Genomic DNA, 22,559 nt, shown 5'->3' with positions numbered 1-22,559 from the left:
TGCCAAAGTAGCCACGGTGGCACAATTTGTAGTATTGCTGGCTAATTCTGCCCACTCTAAGGAGTTCAATCCTGACCAGCTCAAGATTGACTCAGCCTTCCATCTTTCTGAGGTCAATAAAATGAGGACCCAGATTGTTGGGGGCAATATGCTGTCTCTGTAAACTGCTTAAAGAGTGCTGTAAAGCACAATGAAGTGGTATATACTGTAACTCTAAATACTATTGCTACTTCTAAATGTCCAAACCAGCAGGAACCATTATAATTTGATAACATCAGACATAGATAAGTCTAAAATGGGATTATTAAAAAATACATACAAAAAGTGAAAAAAGAGCTAAGCATAAGAAGAAATAGAAACACCATCAAATCTATCCATACCTGGGCCAATACATTGGTACAATACACTGCTGGAATTATGAATTGGACACAACCTGAACTGGCCAATTTGGACTAAAAACAAGAAAGCAAATGATGATTCACTATGCATTACATTTCCATAGAGCAGGGGTGTTAAATTGCTGGCCTGTGGGCCGGATTCATCATAGTGAAACCGCACCCACCCCATTGCCAGAATGGCAAAAAAATCATGACACAGCACAACACGTCACGTGATGTTGCAAGTCTGACACCTCTATCATAGAGATAGTAATAGATGACGTCTTCCCTACAAAAATGAAAAGGTTTACTTTAAGACCTACAGACTGTCAAACAAGAAAACAATTACATAAAAGACAGCAAGAAAAGGCAATGATCCCAGTTTAAAATTGGAACTTATTGAATGTGTAGGTAACAAAATAATATAATAAAAACAAGAACAGAATACTGGGACGAAAAAGCATTACATGGTCATTTTTTATAAAAAATCGAGGGGAAAGTGGATGAAGGTAAAATCTGGCAATGGATTACAACTGGAACATTAAAAAAAGAAACTTGAAAACATGATTTTGGCCAAGAAATTGTGAGAGTTGGTTTATTGTTCATTTCAATTTTTCAGGTCTATCCTCTTCACAAAAAAAAGTTTTTTCAGTCTTTCTTCAACAATAACTCTAAAGCAGGGGTGTCAAACTGCTGGCCCACAGACCAGAGGCATCATAGTGAAACCGCACCCACCCCATTTCCGGCAATGGCAAAAAAGTCATAATACGTCATGACACGTCATGTGATGTTGCAAATTTGACACCCCTGCTCTAAAGCAAACAGTTATTTCCACAGTCTATTAACAATAGTAAATATTTGGAAAGTGTTAAATGTACTCACTGAGATTATGGTTGTCCTTTTTTAGTCTCTCTTTTGTGATTGCTTGTGTATCTGTGAAAGAAATAAAATCTATTTAAACAGGGCATAGGTTACTTTATATGAACAATTATCTTTTTACAAATAAGATTTTAAGAAAAGTTTTACCATCTCAGATTTACTAATTCTTTTTGCTACTTCCTGCTTCCTTACTTATTGTTTACAGTATGTGCTGACTTTTTAAAAATATCATGCATTTTTAATTTTTAAAATTCTGTGTAAGCAGTATCCAATTTGTTGTACTTTACATTGTGGTGATAGAAAACTTTATAATACTTTAAAGGGAATAAAGTTTCCAGGCATAATCTGATTTGTATGTTGAAGAAAGAGGAAGAAAATCATCTCTTTGTTCCCTTTAAGTTGCACTGATAATCTGCATGGTTGTTAACATTCTTTAGATTAATTGAATGAAAGTCTGAAAGATGTTAATTCATTAATATGGTGAATGGCTGTATTGTAAACCTTTAAAAGAGTCATTTATGATGACCTGGAACAAATGTAATGGATGATAATTTATTTATATCATGGGCCAGAAGTCAAAATATGTGCAGATCAATTATCTTTCCTATAGTAATTATAGCCATTAGCTGCATGTGTCTAGATATAAGGACCAGCAAGGACTACCATGACTTTCATTGTTAGGGATATTCACTTCAGAACAAATACAGTAGATAAAAATGTTTTGAACCAGATCATTCTAATTCAGGGAGGCTACTAAATAGAATGCTTAAATGGCTAACAGTGTTCCCTACCTGTTCTTCACATTTCATAATTCATTACCAAGAGTGAAAACAATCACATGGATGGTTCAAAACCAGTTAATAAGGAATTAGAGAGTAGAAACAGTACACTGTGAAGGTGTCCAATGTGTATTAAATGTTTATTTAAATCACTTCTTCTATGTTTTCAGTCTGCATGATTATATTTGTTCTACAAACAGACAGACACTTCAGCCTTTGTTTAAACAAGGTTTTTAGTGTGCCAAACTCTCAAAGCTGTATTACCTGTGATTTCCCTCTTAACTGGATAATTAGAAGGAAAAGAAGTATTGGAAAGACCCATATTGGCAGCTGTCATTCCTTGGTCACTGTTGTATAAATCCAGAATGCTACTTGAAAGCTTTGAAAAACAGAGTGAAAGAAAAAGACATAAAATTAGATATGGAAGAATGAAAATAAATTCATGATTTTATCATGGGAAAGAGATATATAAGTACTTAAGAACAAAATTCCATTTCAGATGTGTATTCATGTCTTAATCTCAATGGGAACTGCATCTAAAAACATACTTTGCCCTTATCATGTATAAAATAAAATAAAATGTTAAGGGTCAAAATTGCCATTGTTCCATATGCAGAAACTAGGAGGAGGATGATTTGAGTTTTATATGCAGAACGATGCCTGGTTATGGCTCCTGATGTCTGATTTTGAATTAATGCCATAGCATATTTTCCAATAACAGGATTACTGCTACAACACTGCAAATATGAGTTAAATTGAAAGGGAAAATAACCTTGCTGATCTTACCTGAGACCCAAATGAATTTCTAACTATCTCCCTGAACTCAGTTCCTAAATTGTTCGTGTTTCATGCAGCATACAAAAAAGATGCAGTTATGCAAAGCATCTTAAAATAGACCTGGATAGAGCATGTTGTGGGCAATTGTCTTGCAAAGGCATCAGGAGAAATTAGGTAGATAATTAATTATCTATCTGCTATGTAGACATAAATTTTATAATCTGCTATTTGATTATTCATTTCTGACCTTTAATATAAAATCCTTCCAAACATAAAAATAAGCTTGTATTTTGTTGGGATTTTTTAAAATAATTTTCAAATTTGTAATGCCCTTGATTGATAGGAATAGTTGATTCATACAGAAAAACTAGAAGTAACAGCTTTTGGTGTGTCTGCAATTTTCCCCCATAGATAGATACTACATGATTTGGAAAGGGAACTGTTTCCAGGGTTTTAACTTGCTAGGCAACTGGCTGGCTACCATGCAATCAACCTTCATCTGCTCTTATAATGTTTTAGTTTTATTAAGATTCTATGGCCCCAAGGGTATGCTTTTTGTTCTTTTCAAGATCAGTGCACAACAACTGATTGTTTTGTCCTGTTTGCTATATGGCTACATGGAACTCTTACAGAATACAAGTAAGGAACAATGAGAGAGAGATAGTAGTTAAGGCACCAGACTAGAAACTGGGAGAATGATTTCTAGCCTGCCTTAGGCATAAGGCCAGTGGGGTTATCTTGGGCCACACTTTAAGAAATAAGCAATGGCAAACCACTTGCCAAGGGACTTGTCCAGTCAGTCCAGGAGTCAAGACTAATTCAAAGGCATCAAAAAAACCCAACCCAACCCAAACCAAACCAAACCAAACCAAAAACAGTTATAATGAGATATCAGAAAACAGATGAAATGAATCAAAATAAACAACTATTTTAAATGCATCATAATCCATAGTATCAGTAAACTGGAGTATTTAACTCTATATCCAAAGTAAATGTAAATATAAAAACCAATTAAAATTGCAATTTTATTTGTAAGATCTAATGTTTTTATTAAAATGATAAAAACACTGTTGCACTGTGATACTTTCATGCCTTTGAATTTTTACATACTCAGAAATAAGCTCGATAGACCTTAAAATGGTTAGCATATGCCATATTCAAATCTAATAATGTTAATAATATCATTAATCTGGATAGCAGTCAAAAGCTATTTTGGTGACTTTGGACTAATATTACCTTTGAGTCTAACCTTCCATGAAGGTTATAAATATATATGAGGGTGGAAACTTGTGTAATTCATTGAGCTTTTAGGTTGAAAGATCAGATGCAAATGTAATAACCAAATGAATGCATAAATAAATATTGAAGAAAACATCTTATTTTCTTATATTTAAAACTTCTACCATTCCATCATATCTCAATGATGCATTTTAATCATGACCTTTCTCCATCTCCAGATAATGACTGAATGAAAAACTAGAGATGGAAAAACAAAAAAAAATGGAATTAGCTGTCTTTAAGAAGAGAAAATGAATGAATATATTGAAAGTAGTAAGAATAAAATGTAAAGAGTGGTGGCCATATCTATCTTGTAGGTACCAAACAGGACATGAACATTGCAACATCTACCTTGGAAATTGATGTTAAAGGGGATTCTATCTCAGATATTGGATGAAATTAATAACCATTGATAACCTTTAAGATTTAATGTAACCTTTTTCAATCCATCCAAAAATCTAGTTTCTTCTATATTTTTAGCAGCAGACTTCACACATGTATTTTGTGAAGAAAGGTCCTTTCTTTGTCCCAACTTTGCTGAAATCAGCTATTGAGGACATCTTGTGGTGAAGCCTGGTATAGCAAGGCAACTTTCCCTTTATTGTGAGGTCTGGCTATAGCCCAGATTTGTCCTTGGCATTATTTTTAAAGATAAGAACTTGAAACATCTGGCAGAGAAAACAACTTCTAGGAATAGTGGAAGTGGACATTTTCTGACCCTTATCAAAATAGCCTCCACCAAAGACCTATCTGGAAACATCATAGAAATGGATGAATACTACCCACAACTTAATTATAAACTTATACGTGAAAAAATTCTTGAAGTGACTGAATTATTGAACTCCAAACTGAAAGATAAAAGTGTCAGCTTAAACCTACCAAATGAAACCCTGACTGCAATTGATGAACTGACAATCCAAAAACCAACAGAAGAGGAAGAAATTAATATTAAAACAGGGGACCTTAAAGAACAACAACTACAATTTACTGAGAGCTTTGATACCCAAACTTTGATCTTAATTGCAAAGCCTACAATCCAAAAAATAACAGAAGCTGAAGAAAGCAACACTAAGATGGAGAATCTTAAGGATCTCCAAGCACACTATACTGAGAATCCAGCCAGCCAAACAACAACCACAACACTGGACATGACCTCTTATCTAAGCCAGAAGGGACCGGAAGAAGAAGGCCAGACTGAACCAACAATAGCTATACTAAAACAAACATGGGGATTTGATTTATTAGAGCAACAATGTAATGATTATAAAGGGACCAGTTCCTTTGAAAAATTGACAACTGGATGGTCTCCCTCAATTCAAACAATGTGTGTAGGAATGAAGGGAGACACATTTCAGAACTTAAAGGCACTGGTATGGAAGCCTGCCTGGAACAAAAAGAAAGTTAGAGTTAGATTTAAAAATGGGTTCTTTTCTTTGTCATTTATAATGACAGAGCCTAAAATATTTTTAATGGGCTAAGGGGAGTCTTTAATAGATATAAACTGACTTTATATTTAGGATTTAGACTTGTAAGGGAAATGAAAATCAGCTATTAGAACATAGTTTTGAATTATATTATAGAACTTGGAATGATATAATAAAAATACTTAATTAATAATTGATGAACCACTAAGGCGAGAAATAGAATATATTTGTGAAAATAAAAATGCATTTAAACAACCAATATATGTATTTTAGATATGACAACTATTATATAATGAAATAGGGAAATTTTGGGTTACCCGAAAACTGAATATAATGGATACTAAAGGCTAATTCAGAGCACTGTAACTGAAATTAGGTAAAATTTAAAAACAGGACATGGATAAATATAAATTAAAATATATTGATAATTGTCTCAACTGACCATGCTATAACTAAGGTAAAGGTTCCCCTGCACATGCGTGCTAGTCGTTTCCGACTCTAGGGGCCAGTGCTCATCTCCGTTTCAAAGCCGAAGAGCCAGCGCTTGTCCGAGGACATCTCCATGGTCATGTGGCCGACATGACTAGACACCAAAGGCGCACGGAACGCTGTTACCTTCCCACTGGAGCGGTCCCTATTTTTCTACTTGCATTTTTACGTGCTTTCGAACTGCTAGGTTGGCAGAAGCTGGGACGAGTAACAGGCGCTCACTCTGTTACGCGGCACTCGGGATTCCACCCGCCAAACTGCCGACCTTCTGATCGACAAGCTCAGCGTCCTAACCCACTGAGCCACCGCGTCCCTTATGCTATAACTAGAAATGTATTAATTTGATTGAGATATTGTAATTAAGGGAACTGGAGAGGGAATTTTTGCTGATGTAACCTGGAATATGTACAAAAAGATTTTCTTATTGGACTTTTGATTACCCAATCACCACATTGCTTCATAAACATCTGGATGTAAATTTGGAAAATTAATAAAACTTGTTTTAAAAAAAGAATGTGTGAATGAGAGTGGGGAATTAGGGAAAGAGATGCTGCTTAGGAAACCATCAGACAATAGAGACAGGAGCCCCCACTAGCTTAAAGGTCAAAGGAAGAAACTTATAAAGAGCCTGCTCTAATGGATTAAGTCATTTAAAGAGGCAATGGGAAGTGGAATTTTTATAACTTCAACTTGCAAGCTTCTGTTAATGTAGCCTTAAAATAAAGCAGAATTAGCTCAACTAGTCTTGTTTCATGTTTGGTTTTTCTGAGATGGCTGACAATACCCTAGTTTAGGTAAACACTTGTGTTGAATTTAGTGTAAATATAAAAAATGTGGAGAATCTTGGTAATTTTGATGGACTCAAGTTTAATGGACTAGCATACATTCCATCAGCTACATTAAGTATTGCCCTAAATTATCAATAATATAATGTATAATGTTGGGATGCCAAAGGAATCAGGATAGTTACCAAAAAATGAAAAGAAAATATGAAAATATATGAAAAGAGAAAAGGATACAATGAACATTAAGAAGGGAGTGCTGATTATAAAGTTAAAATTATCGCAGGAAGGTTAATTTATTAATAACTACTGTACACATTAGAGTTTCACTAAATGTTCATCATACATTTGTGAGTCTGAGTGTACAGTAAGCATTTGTATTGCCTGCCAATTTAAGACAATACCTTATGCATTTGAAGGAGTGTTTTCCAACTTTGTGGCTGCCATGGAGAAACAGACAAAAATACATCAAGAAATAAAATAACAAAAGGTACATTTTTTTGTAGTGAGCATCAGGTAGCACTATCTAACTCTAAGCTATATAGAGCCTTTGGTACAAACTCTCTGTCAGGTGAGAACAGCAAGAGTTTATTATTCTCTCTTAGCACGACCAAACTCATTAGGTTTTTGCAAAGATTCAGTGATGTATACACCGCTTTCAAAAGAAGAATGAGATACTTATCATGCTGACAGCAGGTCTGACTTGATGCTCTGTTCAAAAATGTTCTCCAGAACTAGATATTTTCTTAATCAAAATGGGAAGCAAGAGAAGGAGGAGGAGAAAGAGATAAATGAAAATATCATTTCATTAGTTGAATCATTCTGTTTGGTTTTCTTTCTTATATTCCATTCCTCACATTTAAAATGGAATGAGGGACTCAGTCTCAAACTAAATGGGCTGTAGAATATCTATGTGTCAGCTATTACATCTCAATTCTTGGAATACATCTACATCGTATTGATTTTTTTCTGTTATCTTTCTGAAATGCTTGCAGCAATGTACAAATAGTAATCAAAATCCTATCTGTAGGCCTTTGAATAAAACAGCAACATCTATGAAAAAAAGCTAATATACAGATAAAAACAATGGTCACGATTCCTACAGTATTATCCTTATTTTATTTTAACAAGGAAAGCTAATATAAACTCTACATCATTACAGTAATCACAGATTGACTAATAGTAAAAAGCAAATCTGCAGCCAATGCAAATTGGCTTCTTATTAAAAATATTCTATAAGATAGCTGTCATGCTGAAACTACACACATACACTAAGCAAGTCATGCAATGTAGAAAAAAGGTACCTTTCAATTCATATTGTTTTCATACCTGTGGCAGCAAACTATTCAGCCAAAACCTACGTCTCTTCCATTTCCCTCTCCCCTCTGACAAATAAAGCATTGTGCACAATGCTAATATCCATGTTGAATTATTAACACAGCAAATGGTTAACCAGACATCTTTAGACAATACAACTGCACAAACATGAAGAACTCACTAACCAAATTAAATTTCAGTTATGCTTTGGTAATAGCTAATTGAAATAAGAAAAAAAACATTTTTTATTTATATTTTATTTGATTGAAATATGGAGGGCTTTTTTGTGTATGCCCCTGTTATATACAATCAGGTAGAGTTTATGATGAATATAATCTATTCTGGATCAAGCTGTCATTTAATGATTTTTTTCCCCTTGCTAAGACACCTGAGCTGGTCTGTATAGGCGGATTCTATCATTGATAACAGCTCTCACCAGATAGCTGAACTCATAAAAATATCTTTTATCATCCAGAAATACCTTTATTTGCATCCAGAGTAGATTAGGTGATCCAGAGTAGATTAGCAGATGAGGTGAATTAGATGATAACGCACGATATTTCCAAGGTCAAAAGACAGTATCGACTCACAGTGTCTGCACGTGTGTCTGCTGGTTATGGAGGAGCACATTTATCTGCCGGTTATAGAGGAGCACATGTATCTGCTGATTATGGAGGAGGAGAGTCCCCAGGGAGAAGAAGGAGGAAGTCCATCCCAGAAAGGGGAGGGGGTGTAAGGCACATGATCAAGAGAAGGAGGAAATATGTCATAGGGAAGGAGGAGTTGGCTACCCAGATAAGATAGCATATTATAATTTCCCCAAACAACCATGTGGTGGCAGTACACTCCCCGTCTGGTATTTCATAATACCACTATAAACTTGATACCGGTAGGTATGCAAATACAAATAAATGGTTGTGATTTGCTTGTTGTCTTAAAAACCTGAGAGATATAAGAAATAAACCTGAGATATATAAGACATAAAAACCTGAGAGATATAAGAAATAAACATGCATACATATTGCAATAATAAGAATTGCCATTACAGGCCTAAAATCGTCTAAATTAAAGTTCAAATCACTTTTCTTCTTAAAGTCAGGATCCAACCAGGAAAGGTGATGAGTTCAGTCCTCAAGAGGCAAAAGCAGGACAAGCTCTGTGATGGGTCTGGTGAAAGTTTTTGGTGCCTTTCAATTTATTTATTTTTTTATTTTAATTCCATTTATATCCTGCCCTTCTCCGAAGACTCAGGGAGGCTTACAAGCTTAGCAGTAGCCTTCATTCTATGTATATGCCTGCTTATTAGGGCTTTCACACACACACCCAAGCGGCATTATTACAAAATCAGCTTAATTGCCCCCAACAATCTGGGTCCTCATTTTACCTACCTTGGAAGGATGGAAGGCTGAGTCAACCTTGAGCCTGGTGGGACGCGAACCTGCACTAATTGCAGGCAGCTGGTGTTACTTAAGGAGGCATTAGCCCACTGCTCCACCAAGGCTCTAACATTTAGATTTAACGTTTGATATTTATCATTCCCAAGATTTTTAGTATACTCCCAATTTGTCTATCACCATTCCTCACAAAATCTAATCTTCAAGATACACATCCCATTTACTTAACTTCTCACCCTCTATGTCAACAAATTAAGGATACAATATGATATCCTTCCTTTTTGCTAATTTTCAGTTGTTGTTTTTAAGTAGTAATCAAAATTTCTTTTTATTTCAATATTTAATACTTCCTCTCTTTTTTTGTATCTGCTATCTCTTGCTTAAACTGATAATTTTTGTTTTTAACATTCCATGTAGACCTATTTATTACTTTCAACAATAGGTTTTTAGCTTGTCTACATTATTCACCTTTACATGATCTTTATGCACAAATTAATATTCGAATTAGCTATTAATATTTATACTACTAAATTTTAATGACCATTTTTTATTTCAGTTCATAACAATGTCTTATGTTCAACATACACATCTTATCTATTTAAGTACATTCTGTTTCAGATTTCAATAATAATAATAATAATAATAATAATAATAATAATAATAATAATAATAATAATAATAATAATAATAATAATAATTTTATTTGTATACCGCCCCTCTCCCGAAGGACTCAGAGCGGTGAACAGGGCAATAAATAGTAAACTACAGAAATTCAAAAATTAAGAATGGATTAAACAAAGTGCCCAGTACCTTAGAACAATAAGTTAAAATACATTAAAACATTAAAACAATAATAAAACCCAGACCCATCGAAACTCCATTCTTCTTGAATCTTATTCTGGCTTTTTTCCTTTGCCAAACCATCTTCCATGTCCTTTTTTTTGGGTCATTGAACCAATCTCCTTGTAATATCATGTTTATTAATTGATATTGGCAAAACCATCCGATCACCATTTTTTTAGAGGACTTGTAGGTCTACTGGGTCATCTCTTTATTCTTCCATATCGACGTAGTTGTTCTGAATTGTTTATCTTCTCATCCAGCTGTTCTTTTTCTAGATCCTCTAATTCCTTCTGAGTTGTAAAAGAAACCTTTTTCTTTTTCCAGGTTGTCAATGTCTTTTCTGGATTTTCAAATATCAATATTTGTTTAATAGTAGATTCTTCTGTCATCGTACTTGAATGTTTCATTTTTTCTATTGTATTTTGTATAGATGATTCTTTAGTTGTGGTCAAAGCTTGAGCTTTCATATCTGGGCTGTCTTCTTGTTCCTTCCCATAGCCTCTTAATATTTCATTGGTTATGGTAAGAATTTGGATTAGTGTTTTCAACATATAGAGAGTTTGTTGATCTTCATCTATAAGGAAATATTGTTCCTGGTCTTCTTCCATATTGGTATTTTAAAGTAAAGGCTTTACGCTTAGAAAATCCAAAAGAGAGAATTTTTTTCCCCTAGGTAGGGAACAAAAAGCCTTTCACAGCTGTTGTTTCAAAGTTCTCAAGGTTATGTATCTTACCTATTTCCCTGGGCAGTCAGCCAGGCCCCTTTTAAAGTATCCCTTTGAGTCCCAAAGTTATCTTAATCTTTTCAGTTTTTCTTTTCTTTTTTTTTCATAAGAAGAAACCCAGATTTCCAACAGAAGTAAATAAAGAAAAATAAGAAATAAAAAATCTTTCAGTCCACATGCTTTAAGAAATAAAGTTCCAATTGGGATTCAGTTACTTTTTCAATGTTTAAAACGCCCCTGGGTATTTAGTCGCCGCTCTTTCTGGAGGGAGGGCTGAAATCCCCTTTCCCTCACTGCAGGGAGGAGAATGCTTAGCAGCTTAAGGAGGTACAGAAAGTAATTAGGGTGTAAAAGAGGTAGATCTCACTCAGTCTCTTCTGCACTGCTTTAAGATTGCCTAGTGGAAAATGTGACTTCAGCTGTTCACAGCCTAGGGACGAGCCATAATGGCTGGTCCTTTTGTCCGCCAGTTTGGAGGGATCACCAGGACTAACGGGAGAGTTGTGGCTCTCCCGCAATCCAGCGAGCATCCCTCCTTGCTGGTCGCCTCTTCAGGGCAACTTTTGGCCCTTTTCAGGGCCCCCCACTGATGCAAAACTGGACGGGGGAGAGAGAGCAAGTCTCCCAACCGTCCATAGTGGCTGTGTGACAAACCAGAAGTGGGAATCTGTCTGCTCTTGACTGCCCAGTTTGGACACTTGGGATCAGACTTTGATCTTTGGTCACATGGCTCATTTAGTCATATCTGTCCAATCTTGGGTGATGCATATTGGGAGCTAACCAAAGATAACACTTCTTTCTCGCATGCATATTCCAGAAAAAACCATGACTTGTTTTTTTGAATAACTTCCTATTATGACATTTGGGCCAGCTTGGATAGGTCATGTTCTTGACTATCACTTTGATTAACTGTTAAATTTCCTATATTGGTTGTTCCTAGTTTACCTAGCTCAGAAGGCATTTTACTACAAATGGTTTGATCTATTAATAGGTTTGACAGCAATATCTGTTAAGAAAGACCTTGGAAGCATTTTAGTCCAATCTCTGCACAGAATAGGAATCCTCAGATACTCTACACAAATGGCTGTTCTACTGTTGCTTGATATCCTCTAGAGATTGGGCACACTCCAGGAAATATACTGTTCCACTGCTTAATAGCTCTAGCAATTATAAAGTTATTGCCTGAATTTGGATTTGTCTCTGTAAATCTTCCTTCTATTGTGCTATTCTGGGATATCATAGAGAATAAACACACACCTTTTCCCCTGTGACATCTTTCAATATTGGAAGACAAGATAGCAGAAGACTGCTATCATGTTTTCCCTTAGTGTTCTATTCATTAGGTAGTCATACTTATCTACAACCTAATGTTTTTACCTTTCTATGACCCCATTTGTAATCTGGTTTCCCAATCTCTATCCACCTAGTTTACTATAGGAAACATAATTGTAGCAATCACGAACCAAGCTTACGTTTATACCTTTATCATCTTAAGGCAACATACCTGAAACAGCTGTCAGACATTGAAACTACAGATACATCACATTCATATCATAAATTCATACATACAGTTACAGTATAAATAACCAAATATTCTGTATTAAGAATTACTTTGCAGTTATTTGTGAAATTAATCCAGTTTGGGCCATGTTAAAATCACTGTTGCTATCTGTCCAGAAAACTTATTTCTACATTTAGTTAATTCAAATTTTAAAATTGCTTACTTGTTTAATTTGTTCACCTGTTAATTTAACTGCTTCTAATTTAACTAGTTATCAGCTACAGTTTGTCTCAACAGAGCAGCACTCAGAGCCCATTTTTAGCCTGAAATTAATTAGAAAGTATGGGGCATAGGTGGTGACAAAATATTTGGTTTGCTGCTAATTGCCAAGGAAAAATTAACAAAAATAGGTCTTCAGTTTAAACCTCAGACATACTGGTTTAAAATCAATGACAGTGCTTCAAAAGTTTAAGAATGTAGTGGTATTTTCATTAACAATGCATATGATAGAAAAATGCATTTTGTGGTTCATTTTAATTAACTAAAATAGAATTTGTTCAATGTTTGTTTCATTTTTTATTAGTTCACCTTTATTCAATTTAACTAACCAACATGTCCATGTCTTTGCAGATGAATTATCAAATATGCATTGACTATGGACCTTTTAATGCAAACTGATCCACTGCCTCTAATGCAACCACCTACACAATAAAGCAAAACTATCAAAATATCTTTCCCCTTCTAAACTGGAGAAGAAACAGTACAGCTTTGTGTATTTTATTTGGCCTAGCCTATATTAAGCCTGTTCACAAAGAGGCTGCAAGTCTGTCTTGTTAGCTGCAAGCTGCAGAAATGACCTTGAAGTAACTTTAATTGTTTATTTTCAATTCTCTGTGATTTAACTGCCCGTCTACAAGACCTTTCATCCTCAAGGTAACACTTGTCTTTTTACCAGGCAAGCAAAAATGCTGAGTTTGATTAGATTATATAGTAAACAGATGGATAAGGCAGACAATATTGGAAAACCAGAACATCCAAGGAGAATAGTGTTAAAACTAGATAATGGAAACATAGCAGTGATATTAACTAGATAACCTTTCAAGGAATAGGTCAGCAGCTGATATGTAATTATGCTGTGGTCCTTTTCTTCAAACTAGAACATACAATGCCACAATACCCATTTCAGTGCTAGATTTCTGATCACACGAGTTTTTAGCTCATTTCCAGTAGAATAAATCTACCTTGGGACAGGACTGACTTTCTCATAGTGTAAAACAAAATCTTGCCTTAAGCCAGACTTCAAGGTATCTTCTCACCTAGCAGCTTGTGGTTATGTATTGAGAACAATTCTATAGCAGAATATAAAGAAACTTGAGAGTGATTAACCCAAAAACTTTCGTAGCTGTCATTTTGGCTTTTTTGATCCTACCTCTCAGGCATTCATACTAACATCTTAACCACCATACTACAATGATCTGAATATTTACTGCAATGAATATGATAAGACCACATCTTGCCAATATGTGACTTCTCTCATTTTTTTTAAAAAAATGAAGCATTCAGTCCATATTGAAACTTTCATTTTCAATAATTGTTCATGGAGATTAAACTTTTAAAGGACATAGTGTACAATCTCAACTACATCATTTCAAAGTAGCAAAACAAAGCAAAGCAAAAACCTTCTAAAATGGTGTCATAAATTAGCAGTGTGTCATTAATACCCAAAAGATTTAGTGAGCAAATGTTTTCTCTCCTTTTGGTCCATTTTTAAAAAAAATGTATATTAAGGTCTTAATTTTTCCACAGAAGGAAGAGATATGGGCTGTCCAAAGGATGAATATATAGCAAACAACAAAGGTATAATATAAAAGGAGGTAAAGCATAATCAGGCTTGCAAGAATTTGTTGTTATAGCCAATCCCAATAAAGCATAGTTTTAGTCTTTCTGTGGAGTTCATTTCCTAGCTTAGTTTACCTACTTGGATGGATATCAATCCTTTGCAAAAAAAAAAAAATCTACACATTAACAGTGGGTTTTTCTGTAAGTGGTCTATGTGTTTGTGATTGCTATACAATTTGTATAATGATCATTTCAATGCCAAATATACATTTGTTCATGTGGTAGGTGACTTGCAGACCCCACTTTCACATTATACTAAAATGGGGCTGTTATGTACTGATATTAACAGTTAATGTGTTTTGTTTTAAATGTGTCTCCAACTGTTTTGGAGGAAAACTGAAGTTTGTATCTGAGTGGGAAAACCAGCTTTAAATTTGATTGGTTGCTGCCTAGTGGCGGCACTTCAGTCTGTCAGTTGAGTTCAGTTCTGTTAATCTTGCAAATAAACCTGTTGCATTAGATCAGTCTGATCAGTGTCTCCAAGATCCCACTACGCAACAGTGGTGATGAAGGTGGGATCTTTCCAAAGGAATGATGCCTATTAGAGTTGAAATCACACAGTGTTAGCCCAGTCACCAGAGCCCTGGTGGGACCACGTCACCACCCTCTCTGCCAATAAACCAAACTGGAGGCACATCATCCTGAGGGATCCATCCCCAGGATCTATGCAGTTCATCTCCTTCATGGCAAGAGAGGTGGTGTCCAAGACCTCACAACAACAACAACAACTTTATTGATTAGCCCTTGGGCCATATCAAAGTACAAAGTTCCAGCAACAAACCGTCACCAAAACTAGATAAAAGCAATCCGAAATGGAATTTGATAAAATACAATTTAAAATGGAATTAAAATACAATTTAAGTTAAAATAGTAATAAAATGCAAGTTTAAGATATAGATAAAATATGGAAACATTATATTTCGGAGTCGCCCTTACAATCTACCCCAATCAGTCCCACATATGCAGATCTTAACCGGATCATTTTGTTCAAATACTGTGCTACGTTGGATGTTATTTTCAAGTTCTGGCCGGACATAAGGTAAGTTATTTTGATATGGGGATCCCAATGGGTCATTCGTTTGGTATATGGACCAAGATACCTGTCTCTCACCCTCTTATACAAACAACAGTCAAATAGGATGTGAGCCAGGTCCTCTACCTCTGCCGCTCCGCAAATGCAGAGACGCTCATTGTACGGTATAGCATGAAATCTCCCATATCTGACCATTGTGTCAAGCTGTTCAAATCTCGCTCTCGTGAATATCTCCCTAAGATGTTTTGGGAGTTGTAACTTCAAATAACTGTCCACTTGAAAAGTACATTTGTATTTACTCAGCCATTTCAAGTTACCCACCTTACTAAGGATAGCTATATCAGTTTGTGCTTCTATATCCTTAATTCTTTGGGCAACTCTTTTTTTAGATTGTTCTGTTACGCAAGAAACAGGAAGGCCACAGCTTCTTACAAAATTTGTTAGTTTGGTGATCCAGGAGATTTGTGATTGCAGTTTTATTTGCTCTAGTAGGCATAATTTGGAGAGTCTATCAGTCTCCATTTCATTAACTTTGCACCAGTAGTTATAAGTCTAATTTTAGATAATGCCTGAATTGTATGAATTCCCAATTCAGCTCTAACTGCTGCAGCAGATGTTCTTGGATCTACACCCAAAATGCATCTCAGATGCTGGGACTGTGTTCGTTCTAAAGCTGTGGTTGAATAAAGACCCCAAATTTCTGCTCCATACAAGAGCATTGTCGTAACCTTAGCCTTATAAACTTTGAGTAGTGGAGCTAGGGACCCTGGGTAACTATGGTTCTTTAGTTTGAGCAATAAATTCAAACAGGCTTTTGCTCTAAATGTACTTCGTTGATGATGGCAGGCCCAAGATCCAGTCTTGGAAAAAGTTACTCCCAAATATACAAAGGTATTAACCTGTTCAATTGGTTCACCGTCTAATTGCCACTTATGTCTCTGATGGTTTCTTCCAAACACCATTATTTTCGATTTGGATTTGCTAATAATTAGGGAGTTATCCTGGCAATAAGAGCTGAATCTTCTTAATAGCCTACGTAATCCTACTTGTGAGTATGATAATAAAATCATATCATCAGCATAAAGCAAGCTGTTACAGTAAGTATTTAGGATCATTGGCATGTGTACCATGGTATCCTTCATTAACCCTGGCAAATCATTGATGTATAAATTAAATAATAATGGGGCCAGGATACACCCTTGCCTTATCCCTTTATTTGTGTGAATCCTGTTAGTCAGGGCCCCATTAACCCCATACCGCACCCTCAAACAGGTACTTGTGTAAAGGGCTTTAATCAAAGCCAGAAGTCTGGGTTCTATTTTAAGAGATGTCAATTTACTCCATAGTACGTCTCTATTTACCATATCAAATGCTGCTGTAAGATCTATAAAAGCAGCAAACAGGGGTCTCCTCTTATAGGCATATTTGGCAATTAGATGGTTCAAAACAAAGCAGTTATCAATAGTAGATCTGTTCTGTCTAAAACCTGCTTGTTCTTCTGTGAGGATGTTGTTTTCCTCTACCCAGATTTCAATTCTGTTCAAAAGGTACCTAGCATATATTTTTGCTACAATGTCAATCAGGCTGATGGGCCTATAATTACTAGGATCCTTTTTATTCCCTTTTTTATATATAGGGACAACTATTGCCATCTTCCACCCGTCTGGTATATGGCAGGTGTTATTTATGTGTGTAAAAAGACCTGCTAATACAGGGCCCCACCAGTTGGGAAATTTCTTAAATAATTCTGCTGGTAAAAAATCCTCGCCTGGGGCTTTATTGCTCTTTAAGCTTTTAATGATGGACTGTATCTCCTTTTCTGAGACTGGTGGCCAAGGGGGGAGAGTTCTAGGATTTACCAAATCACTGTTTAAAAATAATTTCTTTACCGGTTCGGTGGGGGCAAACAAGCACTGATAATAATTCTCCCAGTCCGCAGCAGAGATTGGTATGTCAAATGCAAATCTCTGTTCCTTCAGAATACCTGCTACTGAGTGCCAAAATAATACTGAATTATGACTTCTGGCAGCCAACTCAAGTTCTGACCAGATTGAAATGGCAAAACGTTTTTTCTTTAATGTTATAGTTTTTTTATATTCCCTTCTTGTGTGCAGCATCTTAGCTTGTATATGGGCAGTAGGATTCCTCTGGGCAAGCCTCATGGCTGCCTTCAATTTCTTTTTCTGTCGCTGGCAATCAGGATCAAACCAGCGAGGTCTACGCACTTGGGCTCTTTTTGTAGTAGGTTTAGCTGTTAGGTGTTTCTTCACTATGTTACACAGATTGGAGAATGCATTGAAGGCTGACATCCAGTCAGTAGTAGATGACTGTATTGTTCTAGCCCACTTAGTAGCATTCTCTGTTTTAAGGCATTCTAATATTGCCTTAGTATCAACTTTGGCCCAAATTAAACTTTTATTTTGGGTCACCTCTACCTTTTTGGTGAGCCATCTGTCAGCCATGTTATATGGTCTTAAATCTGAGCGGCCTCGCAATGTCACACTTACAGGCTGATGGTCGCTATTGTCGCTAAGGTCTACTGTGACCTCTGAGAAGAGGTCAGCCTTATCTCTAGACACACAAAAGAGATCCAGTACACTACTTGAATTGGCTGAGTGGTATGTATAAGGGTATGTATAATTCTTGTCCTTACCTCCCAAAATTTGGAGATTACCCTTAAAAATTAAGGAGACTAGGAGCAGGCCAGCGGCATTACTTTTACAGTCTCTCGAGAGCCACTGAGGATGGTTATCAAAGAACTCCCCTGGGATTCCCTTCTTCTGGGCAAGCTCATACAGAGAGGGACCCAGGCTAGCGTTCAGATCTCCTAATAATACCACTATGGACTGAGGGTACAGTATAGATATATCTTCTAAGATAACTTCCAAGTCCATCCAATATTCAAAATTATAGTGCTGGGATGTGCTTGGAGGAATGTACACATTTGCCAATATTAACTCAAACTGGTCATATTCAAATTTGACAGCTAGAAAGTACGGATACTTATCTTCGTTATATAATTTCTCTCCCTGCCATTGCAACTCTTCCTTTATAAGAATGCATAGCCCACCAGAGGGTCTCCCTTTGTTCTTTGTTTTTAGGGCTGGGGAGGCCCATCCCTGAAAGCCTGGCAATTGTACTGGTTCATCCACTTTGGTTAGCCAGGTTTCTTGAAAGGCTATTACGTCAAATCTAGAAAGAAAGCTCATTAGTCCACTATCAACCATCCTTTTCCAGCCAGCTATGTTCCAGGTCATCAACTGTATGGGGTTCTCAGAAGCAACATGGTCTGACTTGGTTGATTGGCTAGATGGTGGAAATGCCAGATGTCAACTTGACAATGGAGCTGGGTCAATATGATCTAAGCTTCCCATATAAACACAGTTGTTGTGATGTTCAATATTTCTCCTCGTGGGTTGCAGAACTTGTTGTTGCTCCTCTATATCTCGGTTGCCAGTGTGCCTCTGCTCTTGCTCCAAGAATGATTTTTTTTCCCAAAGAGCAGGTACTCTGGCTTAAGTCTATGAATGTAGATTTATGTCCATTTTTGGAGGGGCATGGCTGAGGGTTCATCTTGTGGAGATATGTTGTGGGAACCTCTAAATCAGATGAGGATGGAAGCTGGATTGTGTCCTTAGTGTTTGTCAGCTTAGGGGGCACTGTGTGATGAAGCCCTTTGTCTTTTAGTTGTTTCTCAGAGGCTGGGTCAGTCAGTGCAGTTACTCCACTCTCAGCCTGTGTGACAACACCTTTTTTTTACTGTTGAGGTAAAGGCAGATTGTTGATTAAATATCTTGTCACAAGGTTGCGTGTTTAGTGGAGCCAAATTAAATAGAGGCTTTGCTGTAGATTGGGTTGTTGTCAGTGCCTCTTTTAGGTCGTCCAATCTTTGAATGATGTTAACTTTTTTTTATTGCATTTATATCCCGCCCTTCTCCGAAGACTCAGAGCGGCTTACATGCAAACTTGCTCAGGTTCTGGCAATGCACTGAATAGGTCAATCAACATTTCCTCTGGCACATCCTCAGCAGTTCCTGCAGCTGTGGGTAACACAGTTCGTATATTGCTTCTTTGCTTTCTCAGGGTCAGTTCAGTTGCAGCAGCCTCAGGCTTAGTAGTGTGAGGGCTGTTGCAGCCTAGATTTAAAGCGACAGTTCCCTCTTGGTGACGCTGTTTCAGGAGTGGGCACACTTTTTCTGAGCAAAAGACCCTTATTGGAAATATAAAAAAAAAAGCTCAGAAAGGGCTTCATTCTGAAGAGCATGGAGGGAATTGTGGGCTGCTTGAATGATAGGAGAATTCTCATACATTGTGTTCTTGCTGGCAGCCACTCTGCATGTAGTAGATCTATCAGAGTGAATTCACTGCGGAGCAGCTGGCTCAGGGACAGCCTAATAGCTTTTCTATTGCTCCAACGCCCTCTATTTACTCTCTTGTCATAAATTTGCAAAGTAACCTGGTTAGTTTGCAGACTGTAGTTATATTGGTCATTTCTTAGACCTTTGCCTGATTGAGTGTTTTCTCTGTAGGTGTTCAAATTTTTGGGAGGAGAACAAGGTCCTTCTCTACTTTCACCTTCTGAGTTAGCCATCCCATGTCTGTCCATGGTTATCCTCCCAGGTCCTTCCACAGTATTTGGGTGGCTCCTGACAAACTCTGCAAAAGACTCTTTCAGACAATCAACCTTATCCATGACAATTGACAAGAGATTATATATTGAATTTACAGTTTGAGCTGTAAGCAAACATTGTCTAGAGAGGAAGTCTGTCACATTTTCCCCCTTCAAATTTGCTACATCTCCCTCCTGTGTAAAAGAGGCTGTTGCCAGATTCCAAGGAGGGGAGCCATTCTCCAAGAGGGAGGAGGACAACTCCACACGCTGTCTGCTCTCCAGTTCAGTTTGTAAGTCCCCTTCCAATGAGTCACATAAATTAAATTTATCTGATAAGGTGCCTGCGAATGAGTTACTTACTGGAGCAGACTGTCTGTTTGCAATATAATCCTCCATTTTCTGCTGCTTCAAAGGCTTGGATATACTTTCTGCTGCAGAGTGCTGTCTCTTCCTTCTTTTCCCCATTCAGGTTTGTTAAAACAGGTTTAAAAATAAGTTTAAAACTATGGTTTAAAAGGTTGAAATGGGTTAAAAATGGGTTTAAAAAGTTTAAAAGAGGTAGGTTAAAATACAATATTAAAAGAGGTTAAAAAGTTAAAATAAAAATAAAGTAAAATAAAATAAAACCTTTACTTTTGGAGGAGCTCTTTACAGCCTTTGCTGCCTCTCCACCATCTTGGCTCCGCCCCGCTCAAATAGCAGTAGTTTTAATATTACAATAGGCTTTGGGCAAGATTATACTTGCATTCCTAGGCTAAATATAATAAAAGAGAGAAATACTGATAATATACATGGAGATGATTCTTCCATTTGGAGATCCTAGATCAGAGTAAAGCCTCACCCAAGTTGGGTTTTGTTTTTAAGAAAATATATCTTGAAAAAATATCATGACTCAGACTTTTGTTCTGGTCTAAAAAGAGCTTGCAGGGTGTAGTCCCAAGACCTCACAAGAATAAGAGCATCACCAAGGTGGGCAGGCTCAATGAATTTGATGTCTCCCACCCAGAACAGTGGAGCTCCTATGTCTCCAGGGTGGACACCTATTTGTGGGCCAACCAGGTCCAAGAGGACAGGCTAAAAGCAGCAACCCTGCTCTGCATGTGTGGACAGGCCACATACGACATTGCTGAGAATCTGGTGCGCCAGCCAGCATTGAGTCAGTAATGTATGCTGACTTAAAAAAAAGATTGAAAGAACACTTCAAACCTAAGCTGTCCATAATTGCTTGGCGTCATGCTTTCGAACAGAGAGAGCAAAAGTCAGGGGAGTCGGTAGCTGAGTTCGTGGCCTTACTCCAACAAGTGTCACATGACTGCAAGTTTCCAGACCTGGAGGATTGTCTCAGGGACAAACTCATGTGTGGGCTGATGAATAGAGATTTGCAGCAGTGCCTATTTGCCATAAAAATGCTAACCTTCCAAGGTGCCTTGAAGGAAAACATGGCAGATGAGGATGCTGATGGAGTGATGAAGGCTCTAAGGCTGTGGTGGTGAACCTATGACATGCGTGCCATAGGTGGCATGCAGAGCCCTCTCTGTGGGCATGTGCGCCATCACCCCAGTCCTTGGCCTTCAGCTGGGTTTTATAAAACCTTTTCGCTTTAGGCCTCCACCATGGAGCTCGACACATGGTCAGCTCTGTCCATCATTTCATACAAGACTTTAAGTTATATCTGCAGACAAGGCAAGAAGCGAGTTCAACTCAAACCATCAAGCCTTGTTCTGACAGATTTTCAAAATCACGGTAAAAGGTGAAGCCACCGTAAGAGTCAGATTCAAAGAGTTTGATGGTCCCCACAATGTTGTGGTCATTGAGGGACAGCGCACCAGTCTAATAGGACTGGACTGGTTCAATGACCTGGGCATCCGAGTAACAGGCATCCACTGCACTCAAACAGCTGACCTGGCAGCAGTATGTCAAGAGTATGCTGATGTGTTCAGTCCTAACTTAGGACAGTACAAACGGGCACCCATCTCCCTTAAACCTGATCCGGCTGTCACTCCAATCCAAATAAAACTGTGCCCTTTGCATTAAAACCTAAGATTGATGCAGAGCTGGACAAACTAGTACAGCAGGGAGTGCTCCAACCTGTGGACAGTAGCTTGTGGGAGACTCCCATAGTGACCCCTGTTGAAATCAAACAGGAACATCCACATCTGTGCAGACTACAAGTGCACAATTAACAAAGCTCTACAGCAAAATGCTTACCCAGTTCCAGTGGTAAGCCACATCCTCGCAGCACTTCAAGGAGGTCGCCTGTTTGCCAAACTGGACCTCGCACAAGCTTACCAGCAGCTGCCAGTAGACAATGCCACAGCAGAGGCAGAGACAATAGTCACTCACAGAGGGGCATTCAGAGTTCATCACCTGCAGTTTGGAGTAAGTGTTGCCCTGGGATTGTTCCAGAGCTTTATGGAATGGACACTTAAAAATATACTAGGCATCTGCCC

General features: G+C 37.3%; 1 protein-coding gene across 1 annotated transcript in view; it reads right to left on the bottom strand.

The window, feature by feature from the left end:
- The window catches only part of TFEC (transcription factor EC), a gene marked incomplete at its 3' end in the record, with an annotated part of 35,911 nt that overhangs the window by 5,798 nt on the left and 7,554 nt on the right, over positions 1-22,559 (bottom strand). The window contains exons 4-5 of the mRNA XM_083366725.1: positions 2,300-2,414; positions 1,260-1,328 (exon numbers count right to left, since the gene is read on the bottom strand). Coding sequence (XP_083222851.1) covers positions 1,260-1,328; positions 2,300-2,414 — 184 coding nt within the window. The remainder of the gene's footprint in view (positions 1-1,259; positions 1,329-2,299; positions 2,415-22,559) is intronic.

Source organism: Vipera ursinii (assembly GCF_947247035.1).
Source record: "Vipera ursinii genome assembly, chromosome: 6".
NCBI classification, from domain to species: Eukaryota; Metazoa; Chordata; class Lepidosauria; order Squamata; family Viperidae; genus Vipera; species Vipera ursinii.
The sequence above is the reverse complement of the archived record's forward strand: the minus strand, read 5'-3'. Positions and strand labels throughout refer to the sequence as shown.